The following is a 21,204-nucleotide window of genomic DNA, read 5'->3' as shown; positions in this document are numbered from 1 at the left end:
TTTTCTGTGGTTCACCAGCAAAAAGAAAAATAGAGAGTACTGGTGCATACCACAACATGGATATATATACCACTTTTGTTTACAGACTATATGGCTATATCACATTAAAAAAATAATTTTATTTATTTTTATATAATTTTTGGCTGCACTGAGTCTTCGCTGCTGCCTGGGCTTGTCTCTCGTGGTGAGCAGGGGCTACTCTCTAGTTGCGGTGCACAGACTTCTCACTGCAGTGGCTTCTCTTGTTGCTGAGCACAGGCTCTAGGCACATGGGCTTCAGTAGTCGTGGCCACGTGCTCAGTGGTTTCGGCTGCCAGGCTCTGGAACACAGGCGTAGCTGCTTCCCAGCATGTGGGATCTTCTTGACCAGGGATTGAACCTGTGTCTCCTATATTGGCAGGCAGATTCTTTACCACTGAGCTACCAGGGAAGCCCACACATTTTGTTTTTTATTAATTTGGATTTTTCTCAGTTTTTGGCTGTTATGATTAATGCTATCATAAACATGCATGTATAGGTCTTTAATTTTTCTCAGAAATGTTTCATAGTTTTCAGTAGATAGGTCTTAAACTTTTTTACTAAGTATTTGATTTTCATTGATGTTATTGCAAATACAACTGCTTCCTTAATTTCATTTTCTGTGTTTGCTGCTAGCTTCCCTTCTTTTGGAACTACCTACCTAATTCAACAGAACCCTGATTAACTAGATAAATACTCTCTCTTTGTAACTAAGACGAAAAGCAGCTGTCTCTTTGCAAACAATAATGTTCAAACACATTATGGGAATGGCCTCAAGGAATTTAACTAATTTCATTTAGGGTGAACACTAAGATATACAAACCACAGTATCCTCGAGCATTTGAATGGATTAAAAAGGAAATCTAACAATGCTACCACTACCAGTGGGCTAATTTCCTGGCCATCAGGCAAGCGTTTAGCTGCCGATTCACCCTGGTGCAACACAGGATTGCAAGTCTTTTTAGACTGTTCATCCTTTGGTAATAAGACACCTTTAACACAAAAGACAGAAAACTGGTATCATCTCCTACCCTTAAATCTCTGCCAAAATAATTCCTTCCATGTTTACAGTTAGTGTCTATTCTGCGCTGTGCTTGTTCAAGCATATGCATAGATACAAAGTTGTTGTTGTTATTATTGGCTCTGTCTTCAGCAAAATTGAGATGTGTCTGCTTTCCACGGTGGAGCAGACAATTCATAATCCTCAAATTCTTTTTTTGTGTGTGTATGATTTTGAAATGTCTCTAATAAAGTTATTTATTCCTGGTGGCACATTAAAAGAAACTGGAGCACTTTCACAAAACATTCGTGTTTAGGAGCTAATCCAGGTAACCAAGGGGATGGGTGAGGCCTGGCAAAAGCTTTTCACTAAATAATAATATACTTACAAAAAAGTAAGTAAGTCGCTCAGTCGTGTCTGACTCTTTGCAACCCCATGGACTATACAGTCCATGGAATTCTCCAGGCCAGAATACTAGAGGGGGTAGCTGGTCCCTTCTCCAGGGGATCTTCCCAACCCAGGGATCAAACCTAGGTCTCCTACATTGCAGGCGGATTCTTTACCAGCTGAGCCACAAGGGAAGCCCCTTTACAAAAAAATGCACATTGTAAGTATATAGCTTTTTTAAACATAGTTTTCATAAACACTCAGTTCAAGAAAAAAATAATCATCAACATTCCATCAGAGGGCAGAAAGCTCTCTTCCAGGTAATTTTAGGTCCCGCCCAAGGTACTACCATCAACATTTTCTTTAAAAGGCTCCTCAGTGGTTCTAATCTTCAGCCAGAGCTTACTACTACTACTGCTTTCCCAGCCACAGGAGACCTGAGACAACTGACAATCAAGAGGACCAGTCTAATGAGCATGCTTACCATTATATCTTCTAGATTCTCTCAATACAGCCATGTCACAGAACAAATTACCAGAAATTTAGCTCATCAGTAAATTTTATAGTGTCTATAAAAATGCCTATGTCAAAATGGCCACATTTAGAATTCTACATGGAAACACAAAAGACTTCAAATAGCCAAAACAATTTTAAGAACAGAGCTAGAGGAACCACACTCTCTGACTTCAGACTATACTACAAAGCTATAGTAGTCAAAGCAGTATGGTACTGGTATAAAAACAGACATACATCAATGGAACAGGATAGAGCCCAGAAAAAAAAAATCCACATACCTATGTTCAATCTACAACAAAGAAGGCAAAAATATACAATGGAGAAAAGACAGTCTCTTTATTATTAAAAGACCACTCTCAATAAGTGGTACATATACAGCCACATGTAAAAGAATAAAATTAGAACATTCTCTAACATTATATACAAAGATAAACTCAAAATGGATTAAAGACCTAAATGTAAGACCAGATATTATAAAACTCCTAGAGGAAAACACAGGCAGAACACACTTTGACATAAATTGCAACAATATATATTTTTTTGATCAGTCTCCTAAAGAATAGGAAATAAAAGCAAAAATAAACAAAAGGAACCACATTAAACTTAAAAGCTTTTGGTCAGCAAAGGAAACCATTGCCAAAACTAAAACACAATCTACTGAATGGGAGAAAATGTTTGCAAATGATATGACTGATAAGGGATTAATATGCAACATATAAACAATTCATACAATTCAACATCAAAAAAACAAACAACCTGATTAAAAAATGGGCAGAAGAACCCAATGGACATTTCTCCAAAAAGGAAGTGCAGATGGCCAACAGGCACATGAAAAGATGCTCAACATCACTAATTAACAGGGAAATGCAAATCAAAACTACAATGAGATATCATCTCACAACTGTCAGAGGGCTACCATCAAAAAGAACAGAAATAATAAATGCTGGTAAGGATATGGACAAAACGGGATACTTCTGCACTGTTGGTGGGAATGTAAATTGGTGCAGCCACTATGGAGGCTTCTCAAAAATCTGAAAAGAGAACTACCATAAACCCAACAATTCTACTGGGTTCACAGAAGCATTATTTACAATTGCTAGGATCTGCAAGCAACCCAAATGCCCATCAATAGACGAATGGATAAATAAGATCTGGTATATGTACACAATGGAATATTACCCAGCCATAAAAAAGAATGAAATTTTGCCATTTGCAGCAACATGAATGGACTTGGAAGGCATTATGTTAAGTAAAATAAATCTGACAGAGAAAGACAAATATGATGTCACTTATATGAGGAATCTAAAAAATACAACAAACTAGTGAAGACAACAAAAAAGAAACAGGGAATTCCCGGGCAGTCCAGTGGTTAGGACTCAGTACTCTCACTGCCAGGGTCGCAGGTTCAATCTCTGGCCAGGAAACTAAGACGCTGCGAGCTACGCTGCGTGACCAGGAAAAAAAAAAAGCAGACTCACAGATACATAGAACTACCAGTGCAGAGAGGGCAAAACGGAGGGGCAAAATAGGGGGAGGAGACTAAGCGGTATAAACCATTTCGTATAAAATAAGCTACAATATATTCTACAACACAGGGAATATAGCCAATACTTTGTAATAACTGCAAGTGAAATGTATCCTTTAAAAACTGTATAAAAATTTAAAAAAAGAATTCTACATCTTTTGCAAACTTCTTTCAATATCACTGCTAAGTCACTTCAGTCGTGTCCGACTCTGTGTGACCCCATAGATGGCAGCCCACCAGGCTCCTCTGTCCCTGGGACTCTCCAGGCAAGAATACTGGAGTGGGTTGCCGTTTCGTTCTCCAATGCATGAAAGTGAAAAGTGAAAGTGAAGTCGCTCAGTCGCTACGCATACATTATTCAATGTCCTTTATTAAAATAATCAATATGATTCTTGTCAAAGTGAGGGCAAGGTTTGCTCCCCTAATTGGCAAATAGCCTTTTAGTGAAGAACCCTGTGGGCTTCCCAGGTGGCCCTAGGGGTAAAGTACCTGCCTGCCAATGCAGGAGATGTAAGAGACACAGGTTTGATCCCTGGGTCAGGAACATCCCCTGGAGGAGGACATGGCAACCCACTCCAGTATTCTTGCCTGGAGAAACCCATGGACAGAGAAGCCTGGCAATCTATAGTCCATAGGGTCACAAAGAGTTAGATGTGACTTAGCATGCATGCAAGCAAGCAAAGAGCCCTGTAAATTGTAACCTACCAAACTTCCTTTTTGATCAGGCAGCTTTCTCTGGCCTAAGTTTTCTGACTTAATTCCAATCACTATGCCCCAATAATAGTCCCATATTACTTATTTCTTGCTTTTACTCTTAACCACTATCTGTAATGCTTACAATTCACCTCAAATCTTAAATATCCAGGCAAAATGTATGAAGATTATTTGTGTTACTGTAACACTATTTGCATATTGAAAAGCAGAGACATTACTTTGCCAACAAAGGTCCATCTAGTCAAGGCTATGGTTTTTCCAGTGGTCATGTATGGATGTGAGAGTTGGACTGTGAAGAAAGCTGAGCCCCGAAGAATTGATGCTTTTGAACTGTGGTGTTGGAGAAGACTCTTGAGAGTCCCTTGGACTGCAAGGAGATCCAACCAGTCCATCCTAAAGGAGATCACCCCTGGCTGTTCTTTGGAAGGAATGATGCTAAAGCTGAAACTCCAGTACTTTGGCCACCTCATGCGAAGAGTTGACTCATTGGAAAAGACTCTGATGCTGGGAGGGATTGGGGGCAGGAGGAGAAGGGGACGACAGAGGCTGAGATGGTTGGATGGCATCACCGACTCGATGGACATGAGTTTGAGTGAACTCTGGGAGTTGGTGATGGACAGGGAGGCCTGGCGTGCTGCGATTCATGGGGTCGCAAAGAGCCAGACACGATTGAGCGACTCAGCTGAACTGAACACTATTTGTGTTCTCACAGCATCTAATGTAATACTAATCCAGATAGATATGGCGTTGACAAACTCCCCAGAATTAACATATGATACATTTGCTATAGAGTCATTACTTACACTGAAAAATGGTCTCAGTGAACTGCCATTAAAAAGGAAAAGGATTTTCACCTCTTTGATTAGAAAGCAAAGATAAAATAAGGAAGCTGACTGGCTTACAAGAAGTTATTTTTGAAACTTCTGATTAAACAACACCTTCCTCTTTCCTAAAATGCCAGACAAAGTCTATTAAATAGGAGCTGAGAGTCAAGAAACTTTTGTTTAATTCTTTCTCTTTCATTGATGAGACAAGTTTTGCTTTCAAAGCACCTGGGGACCTTGGGGGAAAAATGCAAATTAGGCATAAAAATGTAAATTATACCTGGTTAGGAGTGAGGCCTAAGAGCCTATATTTCAACCAAATGATGCCATGGACCACACTTTGAGTAGTGAGACTGGATGATTTTGGGTATCATGTATCTTGCGCATTAGATTTTACGTTTGTAAAATGGTGGTAATAATACTGTATCGTGGAAGCTCAAACACGTAATAGATACAAAGTGACAATTACGTTACAGTGCCTGGATTCCTAAGGGCCTTTTACTCCAACTGATAATTAAAAAGTTTTAGAAACAAGCAAATTTTAAATATCTGTGTTTATAAATTAATGCCTACATTGTTCAGTCTAGAAACTCTGATTCTAAAGAAGAGAACACTGATGCAGAAACACATAAATACAAAACAACTGCATATATTCATTAATTCAAATTAATGACTCCCTGTGCCAGGTAACAGGAATGTTGGGAGGTAGAGAAAAAAGTCTCAAATGTGGGTTCTTGTTTTAAGCGGAGCACAGTGGAGTCAAGGAGTCGTGATGTGCATTAGAATTGTTAAACAAAAAAACAGCTAATTAAATCTAAAGATGGCTGGAACTGGAAAGCAAATGCTAAAGGAAAAGGCAGACATCAATGTGACTTGTTAGAGGCAGGAATTCAGGTGCTAGTGAAGAGCAAGTCTGTAGCAATTGACTCCTAATTATCCTGACTGCTGCCTTTGTTCTCATTCCACCTTTGCCCCCTTCCACTGGCTGATTCCCCACCAGCAGCCACAAAGATCTTATTAAAATATAAATCAGATCACCTCACTCCTCCGCTTAAAGTCCTCTAATAGCTATTTAGAATGAAATGTAAACTCCTTACTAATGCTCTGTATAAGGCCTATAGTAGTCTAAAAGATGCTGCCTCTACCCTTCTCAGCTTCATCACCTACCACCTTCCTCTTGTGTCTTGTTGGTTTTCCAGCTCCAAAACCAACCTTCCATTGAGTTTGGCGACCAGGCTCTGCCAATTACCATTCTGGACAGCTGGTTCCCTATCAGGTTCTACCAGCAGGGGTCACTGTAGGGCAACTGGCAGCCAGGGAAGCTCTCTGTTCCTCCATAGCCCTCACCAGCAGTTCCCAAGATGAGTCTCCCCTGGAATTTTCAGAACTAGCCTCATGCTCCTAGGTAGGGCCCCTCCACAGAGAACTGAGGAAGAGCTGCAGAAGGTAGAAGGTCCTTCCTCCAACCTCTTCCCCGGTCAAAGAGGTAAGTTTTTATCACTAGGTAATTTCAACATACTTTTTTTCTCTTCTAGTCCTTCTAGACAACTGGTGGAACTAATCCCTAACTTAATTCCCCTCTGTTGAAATATCTAGTGGAATTTTACTAACTGGATCCTGAATGACACAGCTCTTCACTGCCTTCCCTCCATCCACACCAAATATTTTTGTCCCTTGAATATAAACCTTATACACATCTCAGTGTATAAGGAACTCAGTGTCCTGGCAGTCCCATTTGATTGAACTTTTATGATTGGTTCCTTCTCTTCAGGCAGGTCTCTGTTCAACTGGCACCTCTTCAGAGAGGCGCTGATCGCACTTTTAAATGAATATTTAAAAGCATTTCCTAACAAGTCTGTAACCCCTTATCCAGCTTTATTTTCTTTCTACCACTTATAACATTCTTATTTATATTAGTTCTTTACTTGTTTCATTCACTGGAAAGGGTGAATTTAACTCAGATGACCATTATATCTAGTACTGTGGGCAGGAATCCCTTAGAAGAAATGGAGTAGCCATCATAGTCAACAAAAGAGTCTGAAATGCAGTACTTGGATGCAGTCTCAAAAGCGACAGAATGATCTCTGTTCATTTCCAAGGCGAACCATTCAATATCACAGTAATCCTAGTCTATGGCCTGACCAGAAATGCTGAAGAAGCTGAAGTTGAATGGTTCTATGAAGACCTACAAGACCTTCTAGAACTAACACTCAAAAAAGAAGTCCTTTTCATTATAGGGGACTGGAATGCAAAAGTAGGAAGTCAAGAAACACCTGCAGTAACAGGCAAATTTGGCCTTAAGGTACAGAATGAAACAGACCAAAGACTAATAGACTTTTGCCAAGAGAATGCACTGATCATAGCAACCACCCTCTTCCAACAACACAAGAGAAGACTCTACACATGGACATCATCAGATGGTCAACACTGAAATCAGACTGATTATATTCTTTGCAGCCAAAGATGGAGAAGCTCTATACAGTCAGCAAAAACAAGACTAGAAGCTGACTGTGGCTCAGATTATAAACACCTTAATGCCAAATTCAGACTTAAATTCAGAAAGTAGGGAAAACCATTCAGGTATGACCACAGACCATTCAGGTATGACCTAAATCAAATCCCTTACAATTATACAGTGTGGAAGTGAGATATAGATTCAAGGGATTAGATTTGATAGACAGAGTGCCTGAAGAACTATGGATGGAGGTTCGTGACATTGTAAAGGAAGCAGGGATCAAGACCATCCTCAAGAAAAAGAAACGCAAAAAGACCAAATGGTTGTCTGAGAAGGCCTTACAAATAGCTGTGAAAAGAAAAGAAGTGAAAAGCAATGGAGAAAAAGAAAGATACTAAATGCATTTGAATGTATTCCATTTGAATGCAGAGTTCCAAAAAATAGCAAGGAGAGATAAGAAAGCCTTCCTCAGTGATCAATGCAAAGAAATAGAGGGAAGCAATAGAATGGGAAAGACTAGAGATCATGTCAAGAAAATTAGAGATACGAAAGTTATGACCAACCTAGATAGCATATTAAAAAGCAGAGACATTACTTTGCCAACAAAGGTCCATCTAGTCAAGGCTATGGTTTTTCCAGTGGTCATGTATGGATGTGAGAGTTGGACTGTGAAGAAAGCTGAGCGCTGAAGAACTGATGCTTTTGAACTGTGGTGTTGGAGAAGACTCTTGAGAGTCCCTTGGACTGCAAGGAGATCCAACCAGTCCATTCTAAAGGAGATCAGCCCTGGGTGTTCTTTGGAAGGAATGATGATAAAGCTGAAATTCCGGTACACTGGCCACCTCATGTGAAGAGTTGACTCATTGGAAAAGACTCTGATGCTGGGAGGGATTGGGGGCAGGAGGAGAAGGGGACGACAGAGGATGAGATGGCTGGATGGCATCACTGACTCAATGCACATGAATTTGGGTGAACTCTGGGAGTTGGTGATGGACAGGGAGGCCTGGCGTGCTGCGATTCATGGGGTCGCAAAGAGTCGGACACGACTGAGCGATTGAACTGACTGAAATGAAGGGAACATTTCATGCAAAGATGGGCACAATAAAGGACAGAAATGGTACGGACCTAACAGAAGCAGAAGATATTAAGAAGAGGTGGCAAGAATAGACAGAAGAACTATACAAAAAGATCTTCACAACCCAGATAATCACGAAGGTGTGATCACTCACCTACAGCCAGATATCCTGGAATGCAAAGTCAAGTGGGCCTCAGGAGGCATCACTATGAACAAAGCTAGTGGAGAAGATGGAATTCAGTTGAGCTATTTCAAATCCTGAAAGATGATGCTGTGAAAGTGCTGCACTTGATATGCCAGCAAATTTGGAAAACTCAGCAGTGGCCACAGGACTGGAAAAGGTCAGTTTTCATTCTAATCCCAAAGAAAGGCAATGCCAAAGAATGCTCAAACCGCACAATTGCACTGATCTTACACACTAGTAAAGTAATGCTCAAAATTCTCCAAGCCAGGCTTCAACAGTATGTGAACTGTGAACTTCCAGATATTCAAGCTGGACCAGATCAAATTGCCAACACCTGCTGGATTATCAAAAAAGCAAGAGAATTCCAGAAAAACATTTAGTTGTGCTTTATTAACTATGCCAAAGCCTTTGACTGTGTGGATCACAATAAACTGTGTAAAATTCTAAAAAAGACGGGAATGCCAGACCACCTGACCTGCCTCTTGAGAAACCTATACGCAGGTCAGGAAGCAACAGTTAGAACTGGACATGGATCAACAGACTTGGTTCCAAATAGGAAAAGGAGTATATTGTCACCCTGCTTATTTAACTTATATGCAGAGTACATCATGAGAAACACTGGGCTGGATGAAGCACAAGCTGGAATCAAGATTTCTGGGAGAAATGTCAATAACCTCAGATGTGCAGATGATACCACCCTTATGGCAGAAAGTGAAGAGGAACTCAAAAGCCTCTTGATGAAAGTGAAAGAGGAGAGTGAAAAAGTTGGCTTAAAGCTCAACATTCGGAAAACGAAGATCATGGCATCTGGTCCCATCACTTCATGGCAAATAGATGGGGAAACAATGGAAACAGTGACAGATTTTATTTTCATGGGCTCCAAAATCACTGCAGATGGTGACTGCAGCCATGAAATTAAAAGATGCCTGCTTATTAGAAGAAAAGTTATGACCAACTTAGACAGCATATTAAAAAGCAGAGACATTACGTTGCCACCAAAGGTCCATCTAGTCAAAGCTATAGTTTTTGTCATGTATGGATGTGAGAGTTGGACCATAAAGAAAGCTGAGCGCTGAAGAATTGATGCTTTGAACTGTGATGTTGGAGAAGACTCTTGAGAGTCCCTTAAACTGCAAAGAGATCCAACCAGTCCATCCTAAAGGAAATCAGTCCTGAATATTCATTGAAATGACTGATGCTGAAACTGAAACTCCAATACTTTGGCCACCTGATGCGAAGAACTGACTCATTGGAAAAGACCCTGATGCTGGGAAAGATTGAAGGCGGGAGGAGAAGGGGATGACAGAGGATGATATGGTTGGATGGCATCACTGACTCGATGGTCATGAGCTTGAGTAAACTCTGGGAGTTGGTGATGGACAGGGAGGCATGGAGTTTTGCAGTCCATGGGGTCGCAAAGAGTCAGACGTGACTGAATGGCTGAACTGAACTGAACTGGTTTCATTATTTTCTGCCTCAACTACCAGAGTGTAGCTTTAGATACAGGGTATAAACTCTTAGTCATTGCTGCATTCATACTTAGAAGCTGGCACAAAGCAGAAGACCAAATAATGCTTGCTGAGCGAATAAAAGAGTACTTTAGGCACATAGAACAATATAAGCAAATGCTCAGGGAAATAAGCATGATGTGTAAAGATGGAGAAAAGTTCACTGTAGCCATAATAAAGAACTGGTGATGAGAGGTAAGTTTTGATAAATACTGGAAACACTCAAATGCTAGGCTGAAGAGTTTGAACTTTACCTTGTAACCACTGGAGATTTACTCACTGGGGAATAGGATGAGACAGGGGGCAAGTTATTGAGAAAAAAATAAAGAGTAGGCGGTATTGATGAAACAAGTGTTTAGGAAACACCTGTCTTACAGTAAAAGCCAAGTGCTAGCAGTAATCTGCCTAGCACAACTCATTGGATGGGCAGGGGATTTAGAAGCAAGGAAATCAGATGAGAATCAGAAAATCCAGATAAGAGATTGTAAGGACTGGCTGTGTGATTAAAAAGAACTTCTGGAGACAATTCATAGAAAGATTCAATACGAGTTGGCTCCTGTTTTATTTCGAAGGATGAGAGATGTAATAGCAGTGAAGTTTTGAGCCTGAGATGTTGAAAAACCAGGGAGCAGGGCCCTGGAAGTCAAGAGGGAAAAAGATTCCTTTTTTGATTCTACTTTTCCTTATAATTTAGACCAACATCTAATTCTTTCTTAGGGAGAAATCTCCCTAAGAATCTGATGTTCCTAGGACCTGTCTCAGAAGATAGAGGATTTCTTGGAAGACAGAGGATCTCCCTCTTAAATATGTAATTAAAACCTCCCTTTACCTGTTTCCCCGAAGATCTAAAGCTTTTACATCTAAAGATCTAAAGCACAGGATTCAGTAAGAAGGTAGAGTGGCTGATGAGTGAGAAGGGACACGTCTTGTTTACAATAACAACCCCATTCATTTCAGTTCAGTCGCTCAGTCATGTCCGACTCTTTGCAACCCCATGAATTGCAGCATGCCAGGCCTCCGTGTCCATCACCAACTCCCAGAGTTCACTCAAACTCATGTCTATCGAGTCAGTGATGCCATCCAGCCATCTCATCCTCTGTCATCCCCTTCCTCTCGGGCCCCCAATCCCTCCCAGCATCAGGGTCTTTTCCAATGAGTCAACTCTTCGCATGAGATGGCCAAAGTTTTGGAGTTTCAGCTTCAGTATCAGCTCTTCCAATGAACACCCAGGACTTATCTCCTTTAGAATGGACTGGTTGGATCTCCTTGCAGTCCAAGGGACTCTCAAGAGTCTTCTCCAACACCACAGTTCAAAAGCATCAATTCTTCAGCGCTCAGCTTTCTTCACAGTCCAACTCTCACATCCATACGTGACCACTGGAAAAACCATAGCCTTGACTAGATGGACCTTTGTTGGCAAAGTAATGTCTCTGCTTTTGAATATGCTATCTAGGTTGGTCATAACCTTCCTTCCAAGGAGTAAGAGCCTTTTAATTTCATGGCTGCAATCACCATCTGCAGTGATTTTGGAGCCCCCAAAAATAAAGTCTGACACTGTTTCCACTGTTTTCCCATCTATTTCCCATGAAGTGAACAACCCATAATCAAATGTAAAAACCTGAGGAATAGTTAAAAAGAGAGAACAAGTTCTATAAATAATAAATAACTTTGTGTAAACTGTACAAAACTTATTCCTCTTGCAATGAAGATTTCTTCATGACTCTATTACCTGTGCGGCAGAGATCTTGGCCACTTGAATGATTTTTTCCATAGAAAGGTAGCTCTGCTGAGAGGGAGCGGGGCCGATGAGATAGGCTTCATCTGCCTGTGGAAGGAATATTACAGGCTTAACAGACCACACAGCTAGGAGCCATGCGTACACTGTACAGAACTGCTGGCTGCCTAAGGACAACGCAAGAACTGAGAAAGCAGCAGCAGCTCATGTCTATGTTACCAAAATTAGCCAGTTTGGAATCTTTTGCATGAGATACCCAAAACTTGACTTTTTATGAATAAAACACACAGAGTGAAATTAAAGTGCTCTGGGTTAGGAAGGAAGAGGCATTAGTCACAGCATTATTATTAGCAACAAGAGTAACCTTAAATGTAGTTAATGCCAAAAACGCAGTTTGAAAACAGACAAAATATACAACAGATGTATACAGCAAGAAATAAAATTACAAAGTTTCCTGAAGTTTTATCATTATTACAGTATGATAATACTCCTTCTATACATTTGTGAACTATTTTATACTGTCGCTTAAAACTGTCACATAATCATAGCATCTCTTGAAGCAGAGCAGAAGTTACCTCTGTGATCAATTTGGGACATATCTTTCCATTTCCACATTCCTATTTATTTGAACATATTTATATAACCATACAACAGTTTTAGTTTTTGCTTTTACATAAATAGGGTTAAACTCTAGAGTCACTGTCTGCAATTCCTTTTTTCATTAACAGTACATCTTTCCTTGCTAGTACACATGTCTACTTCATTTTTTTGAAACAATTGCATAAAGTTCCACAGTAGGGAGGTAACTTAGTTCATTTAATCAGGTACTTCTTAACAGACATTCAAGCCATAATGGCAAATGGGTGCCAGCAACATCTTGTACATGACTTCGGGGGCACATGTATGAGTGTATCTCTGGGCGGAGATCTAGAGGAGTGTTTGCAGGGCTGGGTGAAAGACATGACATTTTAATCACTCCTGGTTAATCACCCTTTGAAATGGTGTCATTAATATATATTTCTATCAGCAAATTAATTTCTAACCACATTAAGCAGCACTGAATAGTATCCATCTTGCATAGGAGTAACATGGAAATCTGCTTTTCAAGCTATCAATCTGGCTGGAGTGTAGAAAATATTGTGGGAGGGGGTCAAGAGTAGAAGCAGGCAAACCACGTACAAGGCTACAGCATCTGACCAGGGGAAGATGACAGTGGTTCTGACTTAAGGCGCAGGTGGTAGAGGGCAGACAGAAGTGCAAAGAAATGTTTGAGAAGCAGAATTAACAACAACTGGGGATTGTCTGGATGGGGGAGGGGGGGATGATGTAGACTGGGGATGAGGATGGGAGATACTCAAACAACCCCTGAATCTCTGGCATTATTATCTTTATAAGCAATGGTACTGCGATCTACTGGGTTAAGGAAGTCTGTAAGAAAAGCAGCTTCAGAAGAGATGAAAGGTGATGAGTTCAATTTCAGACATACTGGTTTGGTGCCCATCCAGGGGGAGCTGGACAGACATGGATCACATTCAAAAGGAAGGCTGGGCTAGAAACTCACTTTGGGAAGTTTTTACCAAAGGAGTTGATGATACAATCTAAAGTGAGAATGCACAGTGAGAAAAGGAGAAATTGGAAGATTCTTGGCAGGAGACAGAAGGATTCCATAGCACAGGAAGACAACTGGCCTTGGATGGGAAGAGGATAGATGCAGATGCAGTGAGTGGGTTCTGCGGCAGGAAGCTCAGTCCTACGTCCTCTGTGAATTGGGATCAGGTGACAACAGGTGGTAGAGGAAGACTCAGAGGCTAGAATGGAACAAAATGGGTTCCAGATAGAATCTGAGGGGAAAGTGGCCAGAGAACTGCATGGGCCTGCTGTGCAGTGTGGAAAACCCAGGTGAAGCAGGTCACCAGGAATTTCTGGCAGTCTTTGGAGTCTTGCTGCAGCCAGAAAGAAGGCCAGTACCTAAGTTTATCCATGGTTGGGTTCTGTCTGGTGTTAACAACTAATAACAATTACAAACCTCAGGGGAGTAAGGTCCTTTCAGTTATAATTTACAGTTAAGTCAAGGCTCAGAAACATTAAGTGAGTTGCCCAAGATCCCTTGGCCAGTAAGTGGCAGTTGCAAAGGCTGACCTCAGTCCTTCTGGGAAATCGAGGATCTGGACGTGCGCCACTGACAGTGGGATCTGTGGGTCAGCCGCACTCTCTGAACCAACCCTTGATGAAACAGGACCTTGCCTACCAGTCAACTGCACCACTAAGCACATAGTTAATCCCACTGGTGTTATGTTTGGTTACCAAGATAAATTATCACTGAGCAGGTTGAACTTACCTACTTAGACACTGTTAACACTAGCAAATATAAACTGTCAACCAAGAAGTAAAATACTGACACAATAAACAAGTAACAGTCACTTACAAAATTTGACTTCTGGTTTTTAAAAACGTACCATGTCAACATGCATGGAATTCCTGTCGGCCTCACTATAAACAGCCACAGACTGTACACCCATTTTTTTGGCTGTCCGTATCACCCTGCAGGCAATTTCTCCTCTGTTTGCAATGAGGACCTTGGAAATGTTTTGTCCTGTTTAAAATACCATGAAAACCATATACAAATATTACTGGGGAATTAAGGAATGAGAATGCAAAATATAGTTGTCCCTCAGTATAGGTGGGGGACTGGTTAACTACTTGGTGACCATGAGTACATAACCCCAGGTCTCCTAGAGCCTAAGGACTGATAATGTGACATCACCCTGTGACATCACCCTGTTTCCTCACCATCAGCCAATCAGAGACTTGTGCACAAGCTCATCACATATCCTGAGCCCCATCTCCCTCACCTGACTTCTAAAGATGTTGTGCTGAAACCCTTCTGGGGAACTCAGGGCTTTTTGAGGCATGAGCCCTGCAATAAACCTTTCTCTGCTCCAAACTTCAATGTTTTGGTTTATTTGGCCTCACTGTCTGTGGGGCACACAAACTTGGGCTAACAATTCAGCTAAAAGAAATGGTAGCTCCAGGATTTGAACCAAGGTTAGCTTCACTCCACAATGAGTGAAGCTCTTCGTCACTCTGCTCCATTGCCTCTATCCCTCTGTACACAGTGGTGTGAGTTAAGTATATAAAAATAATCTATTATGCACACATTAAATAATTAAACCTTTCCTTTTCTTCACAATCTGAAACAAAGCCAAACAGAAGACACTGTCAGTACCTGTGGTTGTTGCATACTTCCTTGTTCTTTGCTTCCAAGCCCATCCCCTATAAAATGAATCCAAATGGAATTACAATTAAACAGGATATATAAGATCTGTCATTGTTTTTTCAGAAGAATCTCAATTTTTTAAAACTTGAAATCAAGTCCAGATAAGACCTTAGTTAAATTTAATGATTTAATAAGATTTTCTTTGTAGGAAGAAAACAAATATAGAAATCAAAAATTACAATTCTGACTGATTTCCCTGGCACTCCATGTCCTTGACCAGACCACCTAAGCTGCTCTGCTCACTCCTGAGTCTGGCAAGAGAGCCTGGAGTTAGAGACAATTAGAAAGCTAAAGTACTTCAAGATCATCCAGTTCAGCTTTTTTCCCGAACTCTTTTCACTAGAACCCAAAGTAAAAACTATGTTCAACTTTACAATCCAATACAAACACAGAAGTTTCAAGAAAGAAAAATTTCCCTATGTTTCAGTAGTTCCTGTTCTATTCCATTTTATTAAATAAAACATTGATCAAACTACAGTTGGAAAAATACTGATCTAATTCACTCCTCTGGTAAGACAGGTTTGCACAGCTAAGCCCAGAGAAATAAAGGGAACGAGCTGAGCAAAGGCAGTAGAAAGAGTGCTGGTGACACCAAGCAAGTCACTACATCAGTGTTTCTCAATCTTTTTTTCATTACTCCCCACTAAAAAAAAAAATACTAAGGAAAAAGATTTTGTAGGAGGGGTTGAGCTTTGCAGAGCCACCAACAATGGTAATTAACATCTAAGATTTTTTCACTCTCTCAAGAAACAATTTTTATATATATAAGAAATGGAGAAGCAGGGAGCCTAATAATTTGTATCTTAACCAGTTGTAATGTCTAACAACTTTAAGTTCTACCATACCTATTGATACAGTAACTTAACATTGAAACCAACCAAGAACTGATAGAAAGCAGGCCAGATTCATACAATGCCTATTAGGTGTCAGTTAAAAAGAATACCCTTGGACTGCAAGGAAATCCAACGAGTCCATCCTAAAGGAAATCAGTCCTGGGTGTTCACTGGAAGGACTGATGCTGAAGCTGAAACTCCAATACCTTGGCCACCTCATGCGAAGAGTTGACTCACTGGAAAAGACCCTGATGCTGGGAGGGATTGGGCGCAGGAGGAGAAGGAGACGACAGAGGATGAGATGGCTGGATGGCATCACCAACTCGATGGACATGAGTTTGAGTAGGCTCTGGGAGTTGGTGATGGACAAGGAAGCCTGGCGTGCTGCAGTCCATGGGGTCACAAAGAGTCAGACACAACTGAGTAACTGAACTGAACTGATTATAGATACTGCATAACTCACATGTGTAACATATACATGTATCAATAGTATATATAGAAATGTAATTGAACAGGACTAGCCTTTCACTGGAGCAGAGATGCAGGAGGCTAGATTGTTAGAGTGGAGGACCAGACACTCATTGCCCTCTAATGCACACTCAGTCAAAAGCTGACATCCACAAAGGGCTCCTGGGAAGATCCATAGCTTCGGCACTTGAGTTCCACAAGACCATTTCTCAGGAGGTTAATGCCTTCCCACATCTTTCCAATCACCTGACAGCTTTCTTGAGCTTCAGTGGTGAGGACAGGATCCAAGTCTCTTCCTATCACAGTCTTCAGATAGGTTTACTGATAAGATTCAAGGCCTGTCCTGGACAAGTGTCTGCTGCTAAGTCATTACAGTGAGTCCGACTCTGTGCGACCCCATAGACGGCAGCCCACCAGGCTCCCCCGTCCCTGGGATTCTCCAGGCAAGAACACTGGAGTGGGTTGCCATTTCCTTCTCCAATGCAGGAAAGAGAAAAGTGAAAGGGAAGTCGCTTAGTCGTGTCTGACCCTAGCGACCCCATGGACTGCAGCCTACCAGGCTCTTCTGTCCATGGGATTTTCCAGGCAAGAGTACTGGAGTGGGGTGCCATTGCCTTCTCCGGGACAAGTGTCTATAAAATTGCAATTTTTTGATAAATCCAGCTAAGACTCTGATTCTGTTTTAAGGACATTGCTGAACTAAAGTCTTCTTCTGCCATTTTCCAGTGTAGACCCCACACACATCACTTTAACTATAATCTTCTATCCCAACAACATTCTGACTGGTCTACTCCATTTTTCACCATTTACAATTTAAAATGCTTTAAAAAACATTAAGAAGTTGCCTTCATGAGATTATTGTACACTGATTCAAGAATTTCTACACTAGTTTATCCGCATTTAAAAAATTCTACACTAGACTAGATTTCTTTTCTGAGTTACTACAAAATCATAACATAAAAAGATATGTAAATGTATAGCCATGGCTTATTCATGTGAATGTATGGCAAAAACCACCACAATATTGTAAATTAGCCTCCAACTGAAAAAAAAAAAAAAAAAGATATGTAAAGAAGGACTTCCTTGGTGGTTCAGTGGCTAAGCCTTGGCACTCTCAATATAGGCCTGGGTTTGATCCCTGGTCAGGGAACTAGATTCCGCATGCTCCAACTAAAAGATTCTGCATGATGCAACGAAGACCTGGCCCAGCCAAATAAATATTTTTTAAAAACTGAAATAAAATCTTTACAAATAACAAATAAATAAATCAGATCATGGCACTCCCTGCTCAATTCCTCCTCCAGTTGTTTCCCTCTGTCACTTAGAATGAAATCCCAATTCTTAAAAAAAAAAAAAGACATGTAAACACCCTATAAGATTTTAGTTCTGCATGCCATTAACAACTCTAACATTTTCCAGGGTGACAACTATTTGAGAATAGATACCTAATACCTAAAAATTTGAGAGGTAGAGAGAAGTAAGAGAAAATGAGTCTGTATAGTATCCTGAAGAGCCCTGGAAACTTAAGAAAAAATCAGGAGAAAGAGAAGAGCACTAATATTGCTTTCACCATCATATTTTACTCTGGGGCTAGTCCTACACAATTAAATAACTGAAAATCTACATATATACAATAACTTTGGGACAATAAAAGAAAACAAAAAAACTTGAGACTTAAATCATTGAGTCTGCAAAGGCTACTTCTATGGATTGATTCATATGCATCAGATTATATTTAAGAATAAATAGTTCTAATTCTATTTATTCTATTTAAGCCTCTTCACATTAATGTTAATTCATTTAATAAACATAGTCCAAGATACTAGTGTTGTCTCTTCTAGGGATAGTATCATCATCTCCTCCTAAAGAAACTGATGCACTGAAGTAGGTAACTTGCCCAAGATTACTCACACACCCAGTGAAGAACAAACTGAATCCCCCGAACTCTGACTGCATCGAGTGTGTGCCCTTAAACTATACTATCTTTCCAGAATGATAAACGAGGAGGAAGCAGAGGAGGTGCGAAGAGAAGGCAAAGGAAGTTAAAGAAGCCTGCTATCTGGAAACCTGGGGGTATCTTCACTGCCAGAGTTATTGTCGTGGGTGCGTGCTAAGCCGCTTCAGTCGCGTACAACTCTGAGACCCGATGGCCTGTAGCCTGCCAGGCTCCTCTGTCCATGGGATTCTCCAGGCAAGAATACTGGAGTGGGTTGCCAGTGCCCTCCTCCAGGGGATATTCCCCACCAGCGATCATGCATTGGCAGGTGGGTTCTTTACCATAAGCGCCAAAGCTTAAAACCTGAAACTCATCAGCAGTCAGGTTAGGTAGAGTGAGTCATATCTGATATGTACCAAGCTGTTGACAAAACCTATCAGCCCTCTGGACGATAAATTTGCTGTTGTTAACTTGATTTATCTCAGGGAAGGGGAAGAACTCCAAGAGCCCTTAGCATCTTGGCGCCATTTCTTACTGAGAGTCGGACACGACTGAGCAACTAACACACACAGCTGCAGTGCAATCTAGGGCAAGTCGTTGGCTCCTTCGGACTTCACCAGAAGAGGGATTATAACAAAGCTCGCCGCAGACTGCAAGCAGTGAAAGCCCAGTGTGAATGGTTAGCAGCCGCACAAGCGTTTTTCTTGCCCCTGTGGCGAGGGGAGCATGGAGATGGCAGGCCCAGCTCCACCCCCTCCAAAATGGGCAGAAGGCTGAAGGGTGGATGTGTGGAAGGGAAAAAGAAGGGAATCCTCCGGGGATGGGCTAGAATTTTTCTTCTGTCCTTCCTCCCCCTCGACCCTTGGTTCCTCTGCGCCTCTCACAGCGCGCACGAGTCCATTCACTTCCGGGCGCGACAAAGATCCACCGCCCCTCCACCCGCCGTTACCTCGGCGGCAGCAGCAAGCGCGGGACTCGCTGCCACCGGTGCCTCTCCGCCGCCACGAGCAGCACCGACACCAAAGAGGCCGCCGACATGTCCCTCAGCCGCGTCGCTCTCTAACGCCTTAAGCTACGAGCTGCGGCCCCCTCCCTACATAAACTTGTCGCAGCTGCGCAGCCCTCTTGTCCTCCGCCGGCCACCGTACAAGTCAAAGCCAAGCAGTAGGCAGACCGAGGTGTGGTGGGGGCGTCTCCACCAAAACCAATCAAAGAACAGAGCAGGGTTTGGGGGCGGCGATTGGCCAGTCGGGTCTCGCGCCGCGGGGGTGTGGTCCCCGCTTCTCCGCCCTTTGCACCAGTTCGTGGAGGGATTAGCTGCGTCCTCAGTTTCTCTGGAATCCGGCTTGCTGTCCCTTCCCTTGGACCTCGGCATTCCTTGGTTCTGGAACCCTCCTCCTGACCTTTATTATTAAAACCGCACGGAAGCTGGCGAGGCAGAGTCAGGGAAAAAAGTCAAATGGAGTGGGAGCAAGATAAAATTCTCTAGTGGTCTCGAGAACGGTTAAAATAAGATAATTAGCTAAAATTTAAAACAACCCGAACTTTTAGAAAAGTGTTTTAGTCGTTGAAAAGAGGAAGTCAGAACCGAAATGAAGAATATCTAGAAAATAAAAGTACTGAAAAGACTACATATAGATGCTTATTTGAGATAGCTAAAATCCACGATTATAGGAAGATTATAATGAAAGCAAGCCATCCTATTCAAGGGTTAGAAAAAAATACAGAGCAAAATTAAGTCATTAGTAAAGATTAAAAGAAAGAAATAAATGAATTTTTAAAACTACTATCCAAGCCTGTATGCAGGTCAGAAAGCAACACTTAGAACTGGACATGGAACAACAGACTGGTTCCAAATAGGAAAAGGAGTATGTCAAGGCTGTGTATTGTCACCTTGCTTATTTAACTTACATGCAGAGTACATCATGAGAAATGCTGGGCTGGAGGAAGCACAAGTTGGAATCAAGATTGCTGGGAGAAATATCAATAACCTCAGATATGAAGATGACACCACTCATGGCAGAAAGTGAAGAAGAACTAAAGAACCTCTTGATGAAAGTGAAAGAGGAGAGTGAATAAATTGGCTTAAAGCTCAGCATTCAGAAAACTAAGATCATGGCATCTGGTCCCATCACTTCATGGCATAGATGGGGAAACAGTGGCAGACTTTATTTTTCAGGGCTCTGAAATCACTGCAGATGGTGACTGCAGCCATGAAATTTAAGACGCTTACTCCTTGGAAGGAAAGTTATGACCAACCTAGACAGCATACTAAAAAGCAGAGACATTACTTTGTCAACAAAGGTCCATCTGGTCAAGGCTGTGGTTTTTCCAGTAGTCATGTATGGATGTGAGAGTTAGACTATAAAGAAAGCTGAGCCCGAAAGAATTGATGCTTTTGGACTGTAGTATTGGAAAAGACTCTTGAGAGTCCCTTGGACTGCAAGGAGATCCAGCCAGTCCATCCTAAAGGACATCAGTCCTGGGTGTTCGTTGGAAGGACTGATGTTGAAGCTCAAACTCCAATACTTTGGCGCTGACTCATTTAAAATGCAATGTCATTGTAGATTTTAAGACTCAATAATTCAAGAGTGGTATTGGGACAAGTGGCAAACCCTCTACTCACTCCTCACATCTAACACCAAAATAAGTTCCAAATGGATAAAAGGTTTAACACAAAGGATAAAAGTGTTAGAAGATACCAAAGGATATCTTAAGGAAGGTTTTTTTTTCTAAGTGTAATACAATA

The 21,204-nt window shown here is 41.4% G+C and overlaps 1 protein-coding gene across 4 annotated transcripts in view; it reads right to left on the bottom strand.

Moving 5' to 3' along the window:
* MCCC1 (methylcrotonyl-CoA carboxylase subunit 1) overlaps nucleotides 1-19,607 on the bottom strand; it is a 58,348-nt gene extending 38,741 nt beyond the window's left edge. The window contains exons 1-4 of one of the 4 annotated variants that reach the window (XM_061414732.1): nucleotides 19,405-19,607; nucleotides 15,168-15,214; nucleotides 14,398-14,534; nucleotides 11,936-12,031 (exon numbers count right to left, since the gene is read on the bottom strand). In XM_061414732.1, coding sequence (XP_061270716.1) covers nucleotides 11,936-12,031; nucleotides 14,398-14,534; nucleotides 15,168-15,214; nucleotides 19,405-19,493 — 369 coding nt within the window. In that variant the 5' untranslated portion in view covers nucleotides 19,494-19,607. Of the gene's footprint in view, nucleotides 1-11,935; nucleotides 12,032-14,397; nucleotides 14,535-15,167; nucleotides 15,215-19,404 lie in introns of those variants that run through there. The other 3 variants (XM_061414740.1, XM_061414747.1, XM_061414755.1) reach the window with 3 other exon arrangements.
* Between the last annotated feature and the right edge of the window lie 1,597 nt (nucleotides 19,608-21,204).

This window comes from Bos javanicus, chromosome 1 (assembly GCF_032452875.1).
Source record: "Bos javanicus breed banteng chromosome 1, ARS-OSU_banteng_1.0, whole genome shotgun sequence".
Lineage (NCBI taxonomy): Eukaryota > Metazoa > Chordata > Mammalia > Artiodactyla > Bovidae > Bos > Bos javanicus.
This window is presented reverse-complemented; position numbering and strand designations above follow the sequence as displayed.